The 21,110-nt window shown below is 50.4% G+C and overlaps 1 protein-coding gene across 1 annotated transcript in view; it reads right to left on the bottom strand.

The window, feature by feature from the left end:
• Positions 1–19,721, bottom strand: part of NUCB1 (nucleobindin 1) — a 21,526-nt gene extending 1,805 nt beyond the window's left edge. The window contains exons 1-9 of the mRNA XM_081216061.1: positions 19,559–19,721; positions 19,037–19,173; positions 16,079–16,186; positions 13,211–13,343; positions 8,703–8,806; positions 6,069–6,254; positions 5,709–5,799; positions 397–455; positions 23–115 (exon numbers count right to left, since the gene is read on the bottom strand). Of these exons, the coding sequence (XP_081072187.1) occupies positions 23–115; positions 397–455; positions 5,709–5,799; positions 6,069–6,254; positions 8,703–8,806; positions 13,211–13,343; positions 16,079–16,186; positions 19,037–19,162 (900 nt within the window). The 5' untranslated portion in view covers positions 19,163–19,173; positions 19,559–19,721. The remainder of the gene's footprint in view (positions 1–22; positions 116–396; positions 456–5,708; positions 5,800–6,068; positions 6,255–8,702; positions 8,807–13,210; positions 13,344–16,078; positions 16,187–19,036; positions 19,174–19,558) is intronic.
• Positions 19,722–21,110: the final 1,389 nt, after the last annotated feature.

Raw genomic sequence — 21,110 nt, 5'->3', positions numbered from 1 at the left:
ATGGCCCGGGCCCTCCTCTCACATTCTTCATCACGTGCTCCCGCATGCGCAGCCGCTCCTCCTCCATCTCCCGCATGTCATCTTCCTCGTTCTTTGGGTCATACACCTTCTCCAGCTGCAGGGTCAAGCAAAAAGCAGGATGTACCGAGAGGTCCAGGGCAAGCTCCTTCCCAGGCTACCCCACCTCCTATAACACACACAGACAACTTCCAACTCCCATCAGTCCTTGGGACACCCTGCCACTCCTGGCAGCCTCTTTTTGCCTCGGGGGCTGCTGGGAGTTGTAGTTTCCCCCTGAACTCACATCCGGAGGGACCTGAGGGGACGACTAGGATCCTGAGGGGACACGTCGCTGACCTGGGCATCCTCTGCGCCCATGGCTTCCAAGATACTCACCTCCTTGGTGAAGAGGGCCTCCAGCTCCTGCTCATCCAGGACACCATCACTGTTGATATCTGAGGAAGAGACAACAAGGTGTCTTGGGGGACTGAAGACAGAGTGGGTCAAGTTCCTAAGTGACCTGTTGGAGAAGGAATTCTGGGCTGATGCGAGGTCTGTTCTCAGCGGATAGGTAACAATGGGTCTCCGACAGTAGGATGGTGGCCTTCAGGCTTCAGTGCCCCATTGGCCCGTTGCTAAGACAGCCCTTTCCCTATCAGGGTCCCGAGACTCCATTGGGACCATACTTGGGCCCACTGTCATGCAGAATGACTTGATCTCTAGCTCCCAGTGACCTGGGCACAGGATCAGCCCTTTGCCCAGGATACAGGGGTGTCAGGGGCGTCTCCCAGAGAACCAGCCCAGGGCTGACTCTGATCACCAAAGAATCCTCTCCCTGCCAATCAGACTCCTCCGCCACATGCACCTTGCTCACTGCCTTCGCCTACTCTGCTCACTCAGATCAGCACCCACACTGGTCCCAGGGAGGCAGCCAGGAACCGTGACCTTGCAAATCCAATGGTTAAGCTTTAGCCTGCGCCTTACTTTGACTTTCTGCCTTTGGCTCTCAGAACATCATCCTCTCCTCCCCAGCTGCCCTTATTTTCCTTCACTGGCCCTGTCCTCTTCCTGACCTCTACGGGTGGTGTAGGGGACGGGGACAATGACTTCTTCCCTATCAAATATTCAGATCTGTCCAATATGGTTGCCACTAACCACATGGGCTGTTTAAAATTTAAATTGATTAATATTAAATAAGATTAAAATTTCAGTTTATCAGTCCTACTTGCTACATGGCAAGCACTCAATAGCCACATATGGCTGGTGGCCGCCATACTGGGCAGCAGAGAACATCCTTACAGAAACAGTTCTACTGGCAAGACTTCCTTAGATGGGCTCCTCCAGTCCCTCATCTTTAACGCCATCTGCAAGCTGCCTCCACACCTGAATACACAACTGCCCACTCTCCATCTCCACATAAATGTCTAATAGACATCTCTAGCTTGACATGGACAGACCCAGTTCCCAATCTTCCCTGCCAAACACGCTTGCTCTTCTCTCTCCATCCTTCCAGTTGCTCAGGCCAAATACCTTGGAGTCACCCTTGACTCTCTTGTCCCATTACAATCCTCATCAAGTCCATCCTCAAGTCCTACCAGCTTGACCTTCAAGACAAATCCAGAATATGACCACTCTTCCCTACTTCCATGGTCCAGTCACCAGCATCTCATGCCTCCTAACTAGGGTCCTGGCTCTGGCCCTGGCCCCTACAGCCTGTCCTCAACACAGCACCTAGACGGATCCTGCCAACCCTTAAAGCAGATGGGGTCAGTTCCTCTGCTCAAAATCCTTTTGCTGTGTCTCACCCGAGACAGAATAAAATCCAAATTCCTTACCCTGGCTGTAGAGTGGCTGTTACCTCCCTAGCAGTCTTTCTTATCATTCTTCTTTTTTGTTTTTGGCTGCGTTTGTGGGATCTTAGTTCCCTGACCAGAGATTGAACCCGTGCCCTCGGCAGTTAAAGTACAGAGTGCTAACCACTGGACCGCCAGGGAATTCCTTTTTATTTTTTTTATTTTTTTTACACTTAACAATGGTTAAATTGGCAATCTTTAAACAAAATAAATTTATTTATTTATTTATTTTTGGCTGCATTGGGTCTTCGTTGCTGTGCGCGGGCTTTCTCTAGTTGTGGTGAGCAGCGGCTACTCTTTGTTGCAGTGCGTGGGCTTCTCATTGTGGTGGCTTCTCTTGTTGCGGAGCATGGGCTCTAGGCGCGCGGGCTTCAGTATTTGTGGCTCACGGGCTCTAGAGCACAGGCTCAGTAGTTGTGGCGCACGGGCTTAGTTGCTCCGCGGCATGTGGTATCTTCCCGGACCAGGGCTCAAACCCGTGTCCCCTGCATTGGTAGGCAGACTCTTAACCACTGCGCCACCAGGGAAGTCCGGTAATTTTTACTTATGAGTTGTTTTTTTTTTTGTATAGTTGCTTTACACTATTGTGTTAGTTTCTACTGTACAGCAAAGTGAATCAGCTATACGTATACATATATCCCCTCTTTTTTTGGATTTCCTTCCCATTTAGGTCACCACAGAGCACTGGGTAGAGTTCCCTGTGCTGTACAGTTCTCATTAGTTCTCATTAGTTATCTATTTTATACATAGTATCAATAGTGTACATATGTCAATCCCAATCTCCCAATTCATCCCACGCCCCCCAGGAATTCCCTTTCTTATCATTCTTCTCTTCAAGCATTCAGCTCCTGTGACCTTGGAAACCCACCAAGTTCATTCTCCCCTGCGTGTGCTTGCTATGCCCCCATCTAGACAAATATCTTCGAGGCTCACCCCCTCACTTCACCGAGGTCTCGGTTCAAACGTCATCTCTCTTGACCACTGCTGTCCAATCCAGCGGCCACTAGCCACATGGGGCAAATGAAATGTAAATGAGTAACAATCCAATACAATGAAAGCTTCGTTTTCTTGACATTATGCTAAGTGAAATAAGCCAGTCACAAAAAAGACAAATACTCTACAATTCCACTTATATGAGGTAGCTAGAAGAGTCAAATTCATAGACAAAAGAGAATAGAGGTTACCAGGGGATGTGGGAGGGGTCATGGGGAGTTGATGATTAATACAGAGTTTCAGTTTTGTTTTTTGTGTTTTTTTTTGCAGTACGCGGGCCTCACACTGTAGTGGCCTCTCCCGTTGCGGAGCACAGGCTCCGGACGCGCAGGCTCAGCGGCCATGGCTCACGGGCCCAGCCGCTCCGCGGCACGTGGGATCTTCCCGGACCGGGGCACAAACGCGTGTCCCCTGCATCGGCAGGCGGACTCTCAACCACTGCGCCACCAGGGAAGCCTGAGTTTCAGTCTTGCAAGGATGAAAAGACTGTTGCACAATAATGTGAGTATGCTTAACACTACTGATATGTACACTTAAAAATGGCTAAGGGCTTCCCTGGTGGCGCAGTGGTTGAGAGTCCGCCTGCCGATGCAGGGGACACGGGTTCGTGCCCCAGTCCGGGAAGATCCCACATCCCGCGGAACGGCTGGACCCATGAGCCATGGCCGCTGAGCCTGCACGTCCGGAGCCTGTGCTCCACAACGGGAGAGGCCACAACAGTGAGAGGCCCGTGTACCGCAAAAAAAGTCCAAGATGGTAGATTTTATGTCAAGTGTATTTTACCACAATTACAAATTTTAAAAAATTTAATTGATCAGAGGCTTCCCTGGTGGTACAGCCATTAAGAATCTGCCTGCCAATGCAGGGGACATGGGTTTGAGCCCTGGTCTGGGAAGATCCCACATGCTGCAGAGCAACTAAGCCCGTGTGCCACAACTACTGAGCCCGCGTGCTACAACTACTGAAGCCCACACGTCTAGAGCCCGTGCTCCGCAACAAGAGAAGCCACCGCTACGAGAAGTCCGCGCACTGCAACATAGAGTAGCCCCTGCTCAATGCAGCTAGAGAAAGTGCGCACGCAGCAATGAAGACCCAACGCAGCCAAAAATAAATAAATTAAATAAACTAAAAAAATTTTTAATTGATTAAAAAAATTCAATTTCTTAGTTGTAAAACCCACATTTCAAGTGCTTAATTAATAATAATAGCCACATGGGAACTAATAAGAACCTACTGTATAGCACAGGGAACTCTACTCAATACTCTATAATGACCTATATGGGAAAAAAATCTAAAAAAGACTGGATATATGTATATGCATAACTGATTCACTTTGCTGTATAGCAGAAACTAACACAACACTGTAAATCAACTATACTCCAATAAAAATTAATGAAAAAAAAAGAACAAATAATGCTGGGCTAATAAATTGCCTCATTCGTTTTTTTTTTTTTTTTTTTAAAAAGGGACTTCCTTGGTGGTCCACTGGTTAGTTAGGACTCTGCACTTCCAATGCAGGGGGCACAGGTTCGATCCCTGGTCGGGGAACTAAGATCCCACATGCCATGCTGTACAGCCAAAAAAGAAAAAGAAGAAGAAAAAAAAAAGCCAGATGGGGCTGGTGTCTGCTGTATTGGACAACACAGCTGCAGAACACTTCCATCAGCATAGGAAGTTCTATTGGACAGTGCTGGTCTAGCAAAAATCTTTCCAGACCAGGCTATATAAAATCATCATTCTAGACCTTTAATCCCACTTCCTCCTTTTCATGGTAATGTAGTCGACTACCTGATCATCTACTATAGAACCTACTTCACTGATTCTAAGATGCACTTTTTTCTCCCCATATTTTATGATCCATAAAATTGAGAGGCATCTTATCATCGATGATGTGTTAGTTTGATGGGCAGTTTATGTAAAATTCAAGTGTTCAAGTGTTCATCTTATGTTCCAATGGTCACTTAGATTCACTGAACTACAGAATTATCTGTTTGCCTGATCACTGGCTCTGTGATGCCAGGGGGACTTTCTTTTGTTCACAGCTGTATACACAGGGTCTCCGTGAAGCTTGGTTCTTAGAGGTCTCTTCGTAAACATTTGCTGAATGAATGAATCAGACCCTGCTAAGCTCTGGTGACAGGCTATAGCATTTGGTTCGGGTTCCTGGGCACACCTGAGGGGGCCTGGCAAAAAGTGGTATCAGGGGAATTCCCTGGTGATCCAGCAGTTAGGACTCCGCACTTTCGCTGCCGAGGGCCCCGGTTCGGTCCCTGGTCGGGGAACTAAGCTCCTGCAAGTCGCACGGTGCAAAAAAAAAAAAAAAAAAAATAGTAGTGACATCAGGACATAAGACCCAGATTCAGAGCAAAACGCCTGGCATTTGGAGATTGGAATTAGAGGCTGGACATAGAGGTGATGTTTCCAGACAGGAAGAAAATGAAGGGGACCATGTCCCTGAATCACCATGGAGAAGGGGCTTCCCGGGTCCGTGGAGGCCTGGTTACTAGGGAGCAACCCCTGCTTAGTGATAGGGCCCCCAGAAGCGACCGGGGCTTCTGGGCTGCTGTGGGAGGGGGGCCCAGGCCTAGCCAAGCCTGGTTTGCTCAGTTAGGGACACCAGTCAGTTCTTAGAACCCAGAGGCCTGGTGTATCCCAGAAAAAAGGACGAGCTCTTCCACGGAAGACCGTATTCCCAACAACAGGGACGGATAGGGCCTTCTAGACCACCATGGGAGAGGGGCTCAGACCTCTTTGGCCTCCCTAAGCCCCGTGAGTTAGGGAGACCCCTTCTTAGCATTCAGGCCCCAGAAAGGTCAGAGCCTCAGCATTAGCCTGGGTCTTGGGACTCCCTCTCCACCTTACCATGCAGTATGAAGAAGGTCTTGGGGTTAAACCTGTTGGGGTCCAATCCATCCAGTTCCTCCCACACCTCCTTCAACTGGGCTTGGCTGCCCTGTGGAAGGGAGAGCCGGGGGCTCATGAGCAAGAGGTGTGGGTCCCATAGGATAAAGCTAGAGAACACTTTACCCCCATCCCTCAAATGTCATTCCCCTCAAGCAAGAAAACTACAACTCCCAGCAGCCCCTTGAGGTAGCTAGGTATATTAAAAGGGGCCTTTTGCCTCAAGGTCTGCTGGGAGTTGTAGTTTTTCAGCTACTTTCTTGTGGAGCTTGGAAAGTTGGACATGGTTGGGGCAGGGTAGGCATGCATGGGGGTCCTTACCGGCACATTGACTTTGGGGTGTTCTCGGTGCCGGCGTTGTTGCTCTTCTAGCTTCCTCTCTGCCTCCTTTCGCTGCTCCTCTCCCAGGGACTCCAGATAACGGCGTCTTTCGTGTTCCTTGAGCATCTCGTAGCGTTTGAACTCTTCATGATGGGCTGCGTCGTACTGGGCAAGGTCCCGGGTGGCCTGGGGAAAGGCAGACGGTCACTATCACCTCACTTCTATGCCCAGCCCCTAATTCCAAACTCCGAACGCCAGGCCTTTGGCTCTGAACTTGGCCCAACTTCCACGTGTGCTGGGTCTAATGTCCCGATGTCACTTTTGTCCCATAATAGATAGCCTCCTCTCTTCGGTCAAAAGACGAGGATGGTTACACAATAGCAACTTTAACTCACTTCTTTCAAGTCCTCCACAATCTCAAGATCTTGGAGGAATAAATAATAAGGAACAGCACATAAGGTGACTTAATATGGAAAGCAGTACAGCTAGGGGGTAAACAACATGAGGTCTCTAATTATTCTGCCCAGGGTTCAAATCTAGGCTCTGCCAGGTGAACAAATCCCGCTAGCTGTGGGACCTTGGGCAAGTTACTCATTCTCTCTGTGCCTCAGTTTCTGCCTCTGGAAAATGGTGATAACAATACTATACTGGGTTGTATAGGGTCCCCCCAGAATTCATGTGCACCCAGAACCTCAGAATGTGACTTTACTTGAAAACAGGATCTTTGCAGATGTAATTAGCTAAGATGAGGTCCTACTGGATTAGGGTGGGCCCTAATTCTAATGACTAGTGTCTTTACAAGAAGAAGGCTACAGAGAAGACACAGAGAGGCACAGGGAGAATGCCACGTGATGGTGGAGGCAGAGACTGGAGTGATGTGTCTACAAGCCAAGGAATGCTGGCAACCCCCAGAAGCTGGAAGAGGCAAGAAGCAGACGCCTCTAAGGAAACCTTGGTTTTGGCCCAGTGATACCGATTTTCAACTTCTGGCCTCCAGAACTGTGAGAGGACAGCTTTCTGTTGTCTTAAGTCACTGAATCTGTGGTAATTTGTTATATGGCAGCAATAGAAAACCAATACAGCTGTTGTGTGGGGAACAGACGGAGGTTCTTAACCTGGGGTGACTGCGGTCCCCAGGGGACCGCAGTCAATGTTTGAAGATATCGTTGGTTGTCACAACTAGGGGAGGTCTACTGGCTTCTAGTGGGTAGAGGCCAGGGATGCTGCTAAACATCATACAATGCACAAACTGCCCCCAGAGCAAAGAATTATCCAGCCCCAAGTGTCAAGAGTGCCGAGTTGAGAAACCCTGCTGTTGAGTGTGGAAGGCAGAAGCAAGGAGCCCATCTCTGGGGTTGAGACCAGGAGAATGACAGAGCGGCTGCAGGAAAGCGAACAGTTTCTGGAATGTTCTGGAAATAAGCGGCAGAACCATCTCTCGGGGACGAAGGTCAGGCATGGACTCAATCAAATGGCTGCTATTATCTTCGTGGCCACTAGATGGAGCTCCAGTCAGCCAGAAAAGCAGGCTGAGGCTCAAGTCAGGCAGAGAGAGGTAGGTTCTGTCCTGGGGGTGCTGGGGAGCTACAGAAGGGATGTGAGCAGGGAAGAGGCAGGGGCAGACCTGAGCATTCCCTGCCACTCCCCAACCCCGAACTTGGCCTTCCCCACGAGGCAGAGTTGTAGATCCTACTTCTCACATGAAGACTACATTTGTTCCTGTGCTGCTCTAACAAATTATTATTTATCGTGGCTTAACACACACTCTTCATCTTACAGCATGGAGGCCAGGGTCTGAAATCAGTTTCACTGGGCTGCAATTAGAGTGTTGGCAGAGACGTGCTCCTTCTGGAGACTCTAGGAGAGGACCCTCTTCTTTGCCTTTTCCAGCTTCTAGAGCTGCATACGTGCCTGTGGCCCCTTCATCCATCTTCAAAGTCAGCAGCAGAGCCACCTTGCTTTGGTCGTCACACTGCCGCCCTCTACTGTAGTCAGATCTCCCTCTGCTTCCCTCTTTTTAAATTTTATGTTATGTTATGTTATTTATTAATTTCTTTGGCCATACCACATGGCTTGCAGGATCTCAGTTCCCCAACCAGGGACTGAACCTGGGCCTTGGCAGTGAAAGCCCAGAATCCTAACCACTAGGCAACCAGGGAACTCCCTGCATCCGTCTTACAAGCACCCTTGTGATGACACTTAGGGCCCACCTGGATAACCCAGGCTCATCCCCCCCATCTCAAGCTCCTCAGCTTACTCACAACTGCAAAGTCTGTTTTGCCACATCAGGTCACAGAGCCAGAGGTTCCGCAGACAGCATGTGACGTCTTTTGAGGGGCTATTATTCTGCCTACAGCAAGGACACAGAAGGAATTCCTGCCCCCAGTCACAGGGGAGGGATTTGAATCCAGGTGTGAGTGGAGCCAACCCCCGGACCCCGACACACACGCACACAACTCGGCTTTCCTGTAGAGAATCTGGGGAAGGTTTTTAGGCACAACCAGCCCTTCTGCAGCCGCTGGCCTCAGAGAACACCAGGCAGGGGTGAGTGGTCTCACATCCCAGCCTCTGCTCCCTTCTCCCCCTCTACAAAGCTTCCCTCGGTCCTCTGCCCCCAGGTCCCCCTCAACCTACTGTCTGGATCAGCAGCTCCAGGTCCCGGGCCTCGAATGTGTGCTGATTCTGAGGGTCCAGGTGTTCAAACTGCTTCAGGAGGCTCAGGTGATCCAACTGTACATCTGGATGAGAGGGAAGACGGGGTTGGTTGTGGGGGGGAATGAACACCTCATGGAACGTTCTTTCTTTCAAAATCCCTATCCTGCGGGAATTCCTTGGCAGTCCAGTGTAGGACTCAGCGCTTCCACTGCCGGGGGCTCCGGTTCGATCCCTGGTTGGAAAACTAAGATCCCACAAGCCACGTAGCACGGCAAAAAAAACCAAACAAAAATCAAACAAACGAAAACTATCCTGGGCTGGATGTGCTCTAAAGGAGGTCACAGAGGGCACAGGAGAAGCCCACAGAGGATGGCTTGAATGAGCCTGGAGCAATCAGGGAGGGCTTCCTGGAGGAGGTGATGCCACAACTGAGTCTGATGCTGAAAATAATAATAACCATGATGATAACCAACATGTATCAAACATGTACTATGTGCCAGGCCCTGCTCTAAACATATTAAATATATTAATGCATTTACTTTTCACAAAAATCTCACATAGGTACTGTGATTATCCCATTTTATGGATGTGAAAACTGAGGCCCAGAGAGGGGAACTGACGTCTAGGTCACCATCTAGGAAGAGGCAGAGTGAGGATTAGTTGGGCTCCAGAGCACATGACACTTAATTCTGTTATGGGTTGAAGTGCGTGCCCCCAAATTCACAGGGAGGTTGATAGCCCCCAGTATCTCAGAATGTGACCTTATTTGGAGAGAGGGGCTTTACAGAGGTGATCAAGTTAAAACGAGGTCATGAGGATGAGCCCTAATCCCATATGACAGGAGTCCTTATAAAAAGAGAAAATTTAGGGCTTCCCTGGTGGCGCAGTGGTTGAGAGTCCGCCTGCCGATGCAGGGGACACGGGTTCGTGCCCAGGTCTGGGAGGATCCCATATGCCCCGGAGCGGCTGGGCCCGTGAGCCATGGCCGCTGAGCCTGTGCGTTCGCAGCCTGTGCTCCGCAACGGGAGGGGCCACGGCAGTGAGAGACCCGCATACCGCAAAAAAAAAAAAAAAAAAAAGAGAAAATTTGGACACAGAGACACACACAGAGGGAAGACAATGTGAATAGACATGGCGGGGGCGGGTGGGGGGGGGAGTGGCCATCTCCAAATCAAAGAGAAAGACCCAGAACAGATTCTCCCGCACAGCCTTCAGAAGGAACCACCCCCTGCTGACACCTTGATTTTTGACTTCTGCCTTCCAGAACTGTGAGACAATCAATGCCTATTGTTTAAGCCACCCTGTGGTACTTTGTTACAGAAGCCCTAGCAAAGTAATGCAGCCTCCTTGTACGAGAGTTTCCCGGCAGAGAGGTAGAGAGCAGGACACACTTGGCACCCACTCATCCACTGGACACACATCTTGAGAGGCCTCCTGGGGGCCCCCATGTGAATCAGACCCAGGCCTGAGCCTCCAGTGGCTCCTGGGCTGGTGGGCGTGAAAGGCACACACACAGGCAGCTGGAATGCAGGTGACTCAGGCTGTAGTGGCGGCAGCTCTGGGCCTGGGTGAGCCCAGAGGAGGGACAGACCCAGGAGACACGCACAGATCAAGTCTCATAATTTGTTACTCATGCCACAGATATGTGCTGAGCCGTACTCTGGGCCCGACCCTGTGCCTAGCACTGTGGACACAGCAGGAACCAGACAGGTGAGTAAGGGACAAACACACGACCACAAAGGACTCAAACAAATGGAAGACTCTTCACACAGGATGGTCAGGGCAGGACGAGGGAGGCGACATCTGGGCTGAGACCGAAGCTCCATTGGCCATGCCAAGAGCTCTGAGAAAGAATGTCACAGGCAAAAGCCCCAAGGTGAGAAAGATGTGTCACCCTCTGTACTAAAAATGCTGATGCCAGAGGGTCGGGTGAGAGGGCACACATGTGAAGGGAGGGGCTGGGACGGGCATGGCAGGGCTCAGCTTGGCCTCCAACTAGCAAGGAGTGTGGACTTGATCCTGAGGGCACTGGGGAGCCATGGCTGGTTCTGAGCACAGGAGGGACAGGATTTGAACTGGGTGCTGTGATAGGCTGAATAAAGGCCCCCCCCCACCAAGATGTCCACATCTGAATCCCTGGAACCTATGAATATGTGATCTCATGGGGCAAAAGGGACTTTGCAGATGTGATCAAATTAAGGATCTTGAGATGGGGAGATGATCCTGGATTAACTGGGGAAGGGGGCTAAATGTAATACTTGTAAGAGGGAAGCAGCAGGAGATCTGACTACAGAAGAATGCCATGTGATGACTGTAGAAAAACGCTATGCTGCTAGATTTGAAGAGGTTCCCAGCCTAGGAATGAAGCTTTGGAAGCTGGAAAAGGCAAGGAAACAGATTCCTCCCCATAGCACCTCCAGAACTAACAGAGCCCTGCTGACACCTTGATTTTGACCCAGTGAAACTGATTTTGGATTTCTGATCTCCAAAAGGTAAAGAGAATAAGTGTGTGTTGTTTTAAGCCACTAAGTTGTTGCTGATTTGTTACAGTGGCCACAGGAAATGAATCCAGATATTAACAGGATTCTGTTAAGAATGGCTGTTCTACGGGAAATAGTGGGAAAAGCAAGGGCAGCGGCAGGGTGCCCAGGGAGGAGGAGACTGCGCTGATCCAAGTGGAACCCAGTGACAGCAATGGATGTGGAGAGAAGTAGTCAGATTCTGGAGATTCCTGAGTTGTTGAAGGGACAAAAGTTGAAGTACATAGCTTAGCGTATGGGATGTAATAAGCAACCAACTGATGGGAGGGATTCTTTCTCATTCGTGACAAGGGAACATCCAGTTTACCAGAGATCAAGTCAGACTCTGAAACTGTAGTAATTAAAACAGCAAGACAGAGAAGGCATGGATCGTTATGCAGAAGGAGGCCGGAGACCATGCCCGGCTGGTCACCTTAGAGCCCCAGCACCCTGCTCAGTGCCTGGCACAGAGTAGAACTCAAGACATACTTGATCAATGGATAAGAGGCATCAGATAGGAATGAAAACAAAGCTCAGCTCTCTTACTGACCCTTAGCACCATCTACCAACGTTCAGGGTCCCCATCTGTAACACAGGAGCCTCAAGGGGGTCAGGAGATGAAAGAAGCTGGAGGTAAATCTCAATAAAATAGGATTGTTCTTACACTTAGTGACGAGCCAAAAGGTGCCCCAGCAGTACCAGAATATCCCACAAAGCTACAATAAGTAAAACAGCATGGTCCATTGTAGCCAATGGATGCAAACAACACATATCCATCAATGGATGAATGGACAAACTAAATATGGTAGATCCAGACAAGGGAATATTACTTGGCCCTAAAAAGGAATAAAGCAGTGATACATGCTACAGTGTGGATGAACCTTGAAAATATTACACTAGAAGAAGCCAGACACAAAAGATCACTTATCGTATGATTCCATCTATACAAAATGTCCATAATAGGCAAATTTATAGAGACAGAAAGTAGGTTGCCAGGGGTGCGGGGGCGAATAGAGGGGTAACAGTTACATGGTCTAGCGATTCTTTTTGGAGGGATGAAAGTGTTCTAAAATTGACTTTGATAATAGTTGCACATACCTGTGAATATACTAATCACTGAACTGTACACTTCAAATGGGTAAATTGTTTGGTATACGAATCATATCTCAATAAAGTCATTTAAAAGGAATAGCATGGTCTAGACGCATGCTCCAAGAAACTATATCTAGGAATGTTAGAAATAAAATGGGATCTTGGAATTTAAATCCACTCAAATCTCCCTCTTCCAGGCACATTTTTTTTTCTTTTCTTTCTTTGTTTTTCTTTTTTAGCCATACAATTAGACTATAAAATATAGCCTCACATATAAATGCCAGGAAATTAGAATCATTCTAGTGGGGGAGAGAAAGAATAAGTAAGCAAGGAAAAATACAGTGTAACCTGTTGAACTTGCTGACTTTGATCACTGTACTATAGTATTGTAGGAGAACATTGTTGTTCTGAGAAAAATCACACTGAAATATTTAGGCCTAAAGGAACACGGTGTCTGCAAGGAACTCGCAAATGTGAACTACAGATAAATGGAGCAAACGTTAACAATGACAGAATCTGGGCTAAGGGTATTTGAGAGTGTTTGGTAGTATTCTTGCAACTTTTCTGTAAGTTTCAAGTGACATCAAAATTTTAAATGACCCTGATTTGTTAAAATAAAAATTAAAAACACATCAAAAACCACCCAAGCAACTAAGATGACTAACATCTCCCGAGTGATGTTAATAGTAGATTGTGCTAGGAAGAAAACTCGATCAATCTTCCATGCAGAGTTTACAGGGGTGGAGAGGATGAGGCCCCAGTTGGTTCCACCTGCCAAAATCACCTGGAGGCCGGGGAGGGAGGCTGCCCCATGACCCCTAACGTCGCCAGCTCCACCCACCCCACCGGCCCTGCCCACCCCACTGGCCTGCTTACTGGGCTCCTGCTGGGCATCCATCTTGGCCTTGAGCAGCATCCGCAGCCTGGACACCTCCTGCCGCTTGAGTTCATCCAGTTTGGTGCGGACATGGTGGCTGACGAAGTCCAGCTCCCGGCTCAGCTTCCCGCTCTGCCCGGGAGAGAGGGGACACAAACCAGGCTGCCCTCTCTGGAGCCTTCTACCAGCTTTCTGATGCCTCCTGGGGCCCCCCAGAGGCCCCGAGACAAGATTCCAGCCCCTCAGCCTGGCATTGGAGGCCCTTCTTATTTCCTGTCACTCATCAGATCATGCTCATGGCTCACGGCTCTTTCCCACTTCTAGGCCTTTACACATGCTGGTCCCTCTGCCTGGGATTCTCCCTGTCACTGCTTTCCAAGCCTAACCAGGTCCTCACACTCCTTCAAAACTTAAAGCATACTGTGTAGCACAGGGAACTCTATTCAATATCCTGTGATGAACCATAATGGAAAAGAATAGGAAAAAGAATACATATATGTGTAACTGAGTCACTTTGCTGTACAGAAGAAATTAACACAACATTGTAAACCAACTATATCTCAATAAAATTAAAACAGACAAGCAAAATAAACTCAAAGCAGATGGCACCTCCCTTGGAAGAATCCCCGACAACCCCCTTGACGCCACCACACACACACACACACACACACACACACACACACACACACTCACACGTGCTGAGCAGGGTGCCTTCTCTGAGTTACCTCTATCATCACTTTGGATTATGTCTGTTTCTCAATTGTGCTGACCCCACCCCTCGCCTTCTCACAGTCCCCCACCCCCGTGGCTCCCCAATGCCCACAGGACCGAATCCCTGGGCCTCACACTGAAGGTCCCGCAAGATCCTGCATCTGCCCATGCCTCCCCCTCCTCCCTGCCGTCCCCGCTCCAGCCCCATCCCTCTGTCTTTATGTCAGTTATAAGCAGCCACCAGCAGACAGCTGAAGGTACCAGGATGCTTCACTGGTACACACAGTGCTACTGTTGAAACGTCGCCTTCCCCCCCACCCCCGTTTCAACGTTTATACCAAACACTCCCACTCAGAATTCAAACCTCACTCGGGAGAATGTGTTCCCTAGAAGCTTTCTCTCACTGTCAGACAGACTGGGTCCCTCCTCCAGGCTACCCCAGCACCCTGCACTGTCTCAGATGGCTTTCTCAGCCACTCGTTTGGGTCTCTCCAGCCTGCAGGGGGCATGGCCTTTGCAGAGGCCGCAGGACAAAGGGGCCACAGTGCCAGTCATGTTAACCTCAACCAGTCAGGCACCTACGATGAGTCAAGTCCTGCGCTGGACTCACTGAGTCCGTCCTCTAATCCTGACCACAACCCCATTTTATAGATGAACAAACTGGCCCAAGGTTCCTCAGACAGTGAGGATAGGAGGCCAGTTTCCAGCCTGGTGACACAGGTGGGGTCATGTCTCCCCAGAGTGAGAGTCCTGGGGCCTGGGTTCAAATCCCAGTCCTGGCATCACTGCACTGCGTGACCCCAGCACACTGTTTCCCTACTCTGGACCTCAAAAATGGGGCTGAGATGATCACCACCAGTGACAAGGACAACTGACCTTTACTGAAGGCTGATGACAGGCTGGACCAAAGCCTCAAAGTGGGGATTATCGCTGATTCACACAACCCCACCCCCATCTCCCCGCAACAGAGAAAGTGCTGCATGAGCCTCCCCGTTTTCTGAGAAGGAAACGAAGGCACAGAGGGGTGTGACCACTTGCACAGAAGAGCATGAGGTGGAGCTGGGATTGGAACCTGCCACTGTTCCACTTCAGAACCTGCCTGCCTACATGGCCACTGTTTCTGATGTCATTTCCCACTTGTATGACCTTGGACAAGCTGGGTGGCCTCTAGGGCCTCCGTTTCCTCAGCTGGGCAGTGGGATGGGCTAGGCTCAGCAGTCTCTAGTTATGCCCATCCATTGTCGGGGGCCAGGTGGATGGGGATGGACAAGAGCCCAAGGAATGCTGGGAGGTTTTGGGGAGAGCAGGGCTGCCCTCCTCCCATCAGTCCCAGGCCCTGGGGCTTCCTCTGGGCCAAGGTGTTTGGAGAACTCGGGGTGGATCCCCCAGGTGGGATGTTCCAACATGCACCCGAACGGGGAGGGAAGTCTAGGTGGGGTTGGGTGGTGGCAGGCAGTGTTGTCTCCTCATGGCGTGTGTGTGTGTGTGTGTGTGTGTGTGTGCGTGCGTGTGTGTGTCAGCATCCTTTCCGAGGAACACTGCTTGAGGGATGGGGTGGGATGTGGGCTCTGGGCTCAGTCAGTCCAGGGATTGAGACCCAGGCCTCCAGGAAGGACAAACACTGCTACTAGGGCCTCAGTGTCCACCTCTGTAAAATGGGGAGAATCACAGCTCCTCTAGAGGCCTAACATGAGAGTTAGAGATGATGTGAGTGATGACAGCATCTCCCGTGTTTTGAATTCTTCCTGTGAAGAGAGCACTATGCTGAGAACTCGCAGAACCAGCCCTCAAATTGCGCTTACTGAGAATGGCCACTGTGCACATCCATGCCTTTTACACGTCTTACCTCGGATAGTCCTATGATGCAGGTTCTATTATTACCCCCATTTTACAGACGGGGAAACTGAGGCACAGTGAAGGGAGGCCACACAGCTGGTAGAGCTGATACTGGGAGGCATGTACCATCCACATCCACACTTAACCACACATTCTGTCTTCCCCAGATCCCTTCCCAGCTATGTGACCCCGAGAAGTGACTTCTCCCCAGTCTCAGTTTTGTGATGCCTGGAAGGTTCCCCTTTAGGGAACCTGGTCCGTTCTGGAATTCTGCCCTCTGAGCATGCATGCCCTCCCAGTGTGTTCGCACCCAGCCACACCTTGATGTCCTCAGCATTGGCGGCCTGCAGCTTTTCCCGGAAGTGCCCGTCCGTCTCCAGCACGTTGATGACTTCCTGGAGGTACCGGTGGTAGTACAGGCCTGTGTCCTGAGGCAACAAGAATGAACATAGTAGCCTCAGCCCTGGTCCCTCTCTGGTTCTTCCCTGCAGGTAGGACCCAGGCTCTGCTCCCCTGGGCACCTGCTGAGGGACCCAGAGATCAGCCCCCAACCCTGAGCAGGAGGCCTGCCCCATGGGATAAAGGCTCTAGAGCCAGCAGACGCTGGTTGCTCTGTCATCCCCGGCAAATTGCCTGATCCTCCGGGCCACAGCTCTTACCTCTTCCCAGGTCTGTCTGTAGTGGAGATGAAATGAAAATCACAAGGGTAAACACCCAGCCCAACACTGCCCATAGAGTGGACACACTGGTATTTGCTGGAAAGCAGTGAAACGTACATTCATTCATTCAACAAGCATGCAACGAGCCCCTACCATGTGCCAGGCACTGTTCTATAGGGCACAGCAAGTGAACAAGACAGACAAAACTCCCTGGGCTCCTGGTCCTAGCCCTGCCACGTGTAGCTGGCTGGCACTTTCCTCTGCCTGGGCCTCACTCTTCCATTTGTAAAATAGGCAATAAATTTCTTACCTCTCAGAGCTGTGGTGAAAAGTAAGAGATAAAAAGCCTGGCACCAAAAAAAAAAAAAAAAAAAAAAAAGCCTAGCACCATGGCAAGGCTTTAGAAGATACTCAGTCTACTATAGCTATCATTACATTTGCTGAGGAACACACCACAGGTGATAAATGGGCGCCGATCACCCAGCTATGGCACTGTGGGTGTACTAATCTCCTATTGCTGCTGTAACAAAGTATCACAAACTTAAGTGGCTTAGAGTAATAAAAGTTTATCCTCTTAGTGTTCTGGAGGTCAGAAGTCCAAAATGGTTCAGCAGAGCTGAGCTTATTTTGGAGACTTTAGGGAACAATCTGCTTCCTTGCCTTTTCCAGCTTCTAAAGGCTGCCTACACTCCTGGGTTTGTGGCCTTGCATCACTCTGACCTCTGCTTACATCATCACATCGCTTCTGACACTGACTTTCTTGCCTGGCTCTTATATGGAACCCTTGTGATTACATTGGGCTCACTTGGATAAGCCAGGATAATTTCTCCACCTAACTCAATCACACGTGCAAACACTCTTTTGCCATATATTCATAGGTTCTGGGGATTAGGGCACGGACATCTTTGGGGGCCGTCATTCAGCCAAACACAGTGGGCTGGAATCCCAAATCTGCCAATTACTAGCTATGTGACCTTGTTCGGACTGCTAGGATGCCTACTTAAATTTAAATTTCAGATAAAACAATGAATAACTTTCAGTATATTATACGAATGATTATTCATTGTTTATCTGAAACCCACTCAATTTTAACTGAGTGTCCTGTGTCTTTATTTGCTAAGTCTGGCAATCTTAGTCCTTGGGCAAGTTACTTAACGTCTCTGTGCCTCAGTTTCCGTACCTGTAAAGTAAGGTGAGTATCCACCTCATAGGGACTGTTGTGAGGATTAGAGCAGTTAATATATTTAAATATTTAACTCGGCACTTAGTAAGAGCTGTCAATGTTATTATGATTGTTGTTATTGACATTTTTTTTCTTTGGTGGTATGCGGGCCTCTCACTGTTGTGGCCTCTCCAGCTGCGGAGCACAGGCTCCGGACACACAGGCTCAGCGGCCATGGCTCACGGGCCCAGCCGCTCCGCGGCATGTGGGATCTTCCCAGACCGGGGCACTAACCCGTGTCCCCGGCATTGGCAGGCGGACTCTCAACCACTGCGCCACCAGGGAAGCCTTTTGTTGTTGTTGTTGTTATTGACATTTATAACACTCTAGTAGCTTCAGAATAAAGAAAGTCTCCACCATGGCCCACAAGGCCCCGTGGGATCTCCCCCTGTTCTTCCTCTGACCTCATCTCCCCCTCGCTCGCTCTGTTTCAGCCACACTGGCCTCCTGTAAGTCCATCTACTACTCACTGTGCTCTCCTCCACCACGCAGCCTTTGCCCAGGCTTTTCCTTTTGCCTGGAATATTCTTCCCCGTACTTCAGATCTTAGCTCAAATGGCCCTTCCTTCCTCCCTGACCATCACCCCTGGTGTCCATTCTCAGAGGGCCCTGCCGTTTGTCTTCCCAGCAAACTAAGCTGGTCTGTGAGGGCAGGGAGCTTGTTCTAGCACTGTGCCTGGCTCCTAGAAGATGCTCAAGAAATGTGTGGAATGAATGAAAGGCAAGGGGACTCAAGCTGCCCTGTGTCAGCAAAGATGTCACGGAGCAAAGGCCTCACTTGCTGGGTCGGGACCTGTCATACAGGAGCATGGGATGATTTGTTCCAGAGACAGTGGTGTGTCCATTCCTGGTGGGAACTGTAGGATTCGGGCCACAAATCAGGGCACTGGCCTTGAGGATCTTTTCAAGTTCCAAATTCCCTAAGACCACAGGTTTCATAGTGTTCGATAAACACAAGTTGGAATAAATGAGCAGTTACCGTGCCCTATCATAATTTAAACTACAACTCCCATGAGCTCCATGATGTAACACCCCAGTTAACTAACACCACCTGCTCAAGATGCTACTGGGAAATGTAGTTTCTTTTTTCAGAGTCCTTCTTGAGGGGAGGGCGTCTTAAAAGAGCAAAGAGGTTTAGGTGGGGGTGGGGGGGTGATGCAGATTTTTCATCTAAAATCTGACCTGATTTTCCATATCTCAAAGTCAGGGGCTTAGAAATCTCACACACACACACACACACACCCGCCCCCGAGTTTTTCACCACGTCAAAGCCCTGGGACGGCAAAGAATGGCAGGCAAATTCCAAGCCGCATCCCTAGCCAGCCAGGGGCCACGGAGGCACGGGAATAGTAGTACCACTGCAAACACCTGGCTGGCGAGCAGGGCAGGCCACTCACGGGGCTTTCGGTGGCGGGATTCTCCTCCTTGGGCGCCCCCCGCTCCAGGGGCACGGTCAGAATAGCGCGCAGCTGCAGCAGAAGTGACAAGAGAAGGAGGGCTGCACGGGGCCCAGCGGGAGGCATGGCGGCGTGGTCTGTGGGAGCGGAGAGGTGGAATAAGTCTGTCCCAAGCCGCCTTCTCCCCTGGACCCAGGAGTCTGGACTCCCGGCGCCGCTCCCCGCCCCCTTCCAAGAATCAAGACGCAAAGCGTCTCGTTTCCCGGGAGCCAGGATTCCGAGCCTCCAGCCTTTCCTTCCTCAGACCCAGGAGTCCTGGCTTCCAGCACCCTCTTCGCTTAGACTAGGAATCCGGGATCTCGACCCCTTCTTTCCGCAGGCCCAAAGGTCCAGAGCCCCAGCCTCCTCTTTTCCCAGGATCTGGAGGTACTGGTGTCCTCCGAGACTCAGTTTTCCAGCCCTCTGGTGCCCCGCTTCCCTTCTCCCCAGGACCCAAGAGTCCAGGACCCTCCAGCCCCTTACCTCTCCTTCACCGCAGAGGGCGTTTTCCTGGGCTAGGACCTCCGGTGTGTTCTCTGCGATTTCCCCCCTAGGCCACGCCCACTTTCCCCGCAGAGGATCCACTCTCAGCAGCCTGATTGGTCCGCGCTGGCTCCAGGTTTCGGGGCCCTGTCTAGCGGCCCCGCCCCTTGTCGAAGTCGCTGACCTTTTCTTGAAAGCCGAGCCTCCTTTCTCGGAAGCCCTACCTTTTGACGCCACATATCCTGCTCTTTTAGGCGAAAGAACGGAGACTTTCAAAGAGAACTACAACTCCCTGTTGGGCCGGGGGAAAATGAGTCAACTTCCGCGGGCATCTTGGCCTCTTCGCCTCATGGGAGTTGTAGTTTTCCCATTTATTTTCTCTCCTAGAAGTGGCTGTAAATTACAGATCGGTAGTAGTTGGCACAGGTCACGTTATAAGTTTCTTATATAAGAGAGAGGTGTAGAGCGAGCTTGCGATGCGGCCTCTGTCAGGTCCCTTTAAGGAACACCTGCATGCTCTTCCAATTCAGAACCCCTGGAGCAGGGCTGCCCGGCTACAGCAGAGGCCAGGGGTCATTGCTTTGCTGGAAGTGGAACGTGGGGAGCCAGGAGAGAGGGGATTAGGGCAGGTCCCAGTGGGAATCCCCCCTCCCTCTAAGCCCTCTATTTCCCCCCTGCTTACTTCCCAGAGACCCAGAGATTACATCACTGGTTCCCAAAGATAGGGTCAGGTATGTTTAGAAATTGGCCAGAGAGGCAAGGAACTGAGGTGTGAATGTGAAAAGCCTCTCCAGGCACGAGAGGAGGAAAAGGAGTCTCCAGGATCCTAGGCAGGTGGGTGCTGGGGGTCTAGGATCACTGGGGATGGGGTGTTTGGGGTCCAGAGTCCTGAGTTCTCATGCCTGGGTGAAGGAGGGAGGGAGGTATTTGGGGAAGAGAGAGCTGGACTCCTGATAGTGACAAAAGCTGGAAACGGGCTGCTGGGTCCCTAGCAAGTGTTGGTGCTGGAATTCGGGCTGCCTGGGTCAGGGGAAAATTTAAAGCTTAAGATCAGGTGTTGAAGGGGAGAGTCCATTGGGATGTTGGGTCTGGGTCCTGACTCCTCATTTTGCTTCTCCAGGATGTCTCAGGAGAATGACACATGGAAGAAGGAGTGAGTGGGGGAAATGAGATGGGCAGGGGTGGAGATGGGGGTGCAAGGGGGAACTCAAAGTTTGATTATGCTCACACCTACTCAGCTCTGGTCTCATAATGATGTTTGCAGGTTCAGCACCATTGGCCTTGCAGGAAGGGCCTGGGGGCTTGGATTTCTGGGTCCTACCTAAAGGGAGGAAGGTACAAATGAGGACTCCTGGGTCTGAAAGAGGAAGGGATGGGGGGTTTGTGCTGGGACAGGAGGGGCCTAGGATCTCTGACTCCTGGATTCTAGACAGGCCAGTGCTGTGAGAAAGAGCTTCAGAACTGGTGGAACAGGCTCAGGTTCTGCCTCTTCTGTGTCCTCACAAGTGTTCAGAACCCTAAGTTGGGGAGGGGCTCTTGGGCAACCAGGGTG

The sequence above is a fragment of the Mesoplodon bidens genome (assembly GCF_964165515.1).
Source record: "Mesoplodon bidens genome assembly, chromosome: 18".
NCBI lineage: Eukaryota > Metazoa > Chordata > Mammalia > Artiodactyla > Ziphiidae > Mesoplodon > Mesoplodon bidens.
Note: the sequence above shows the minus strand (reverse complement) of the source record. Positions and strands in the feature narration are given on the sequence as shown.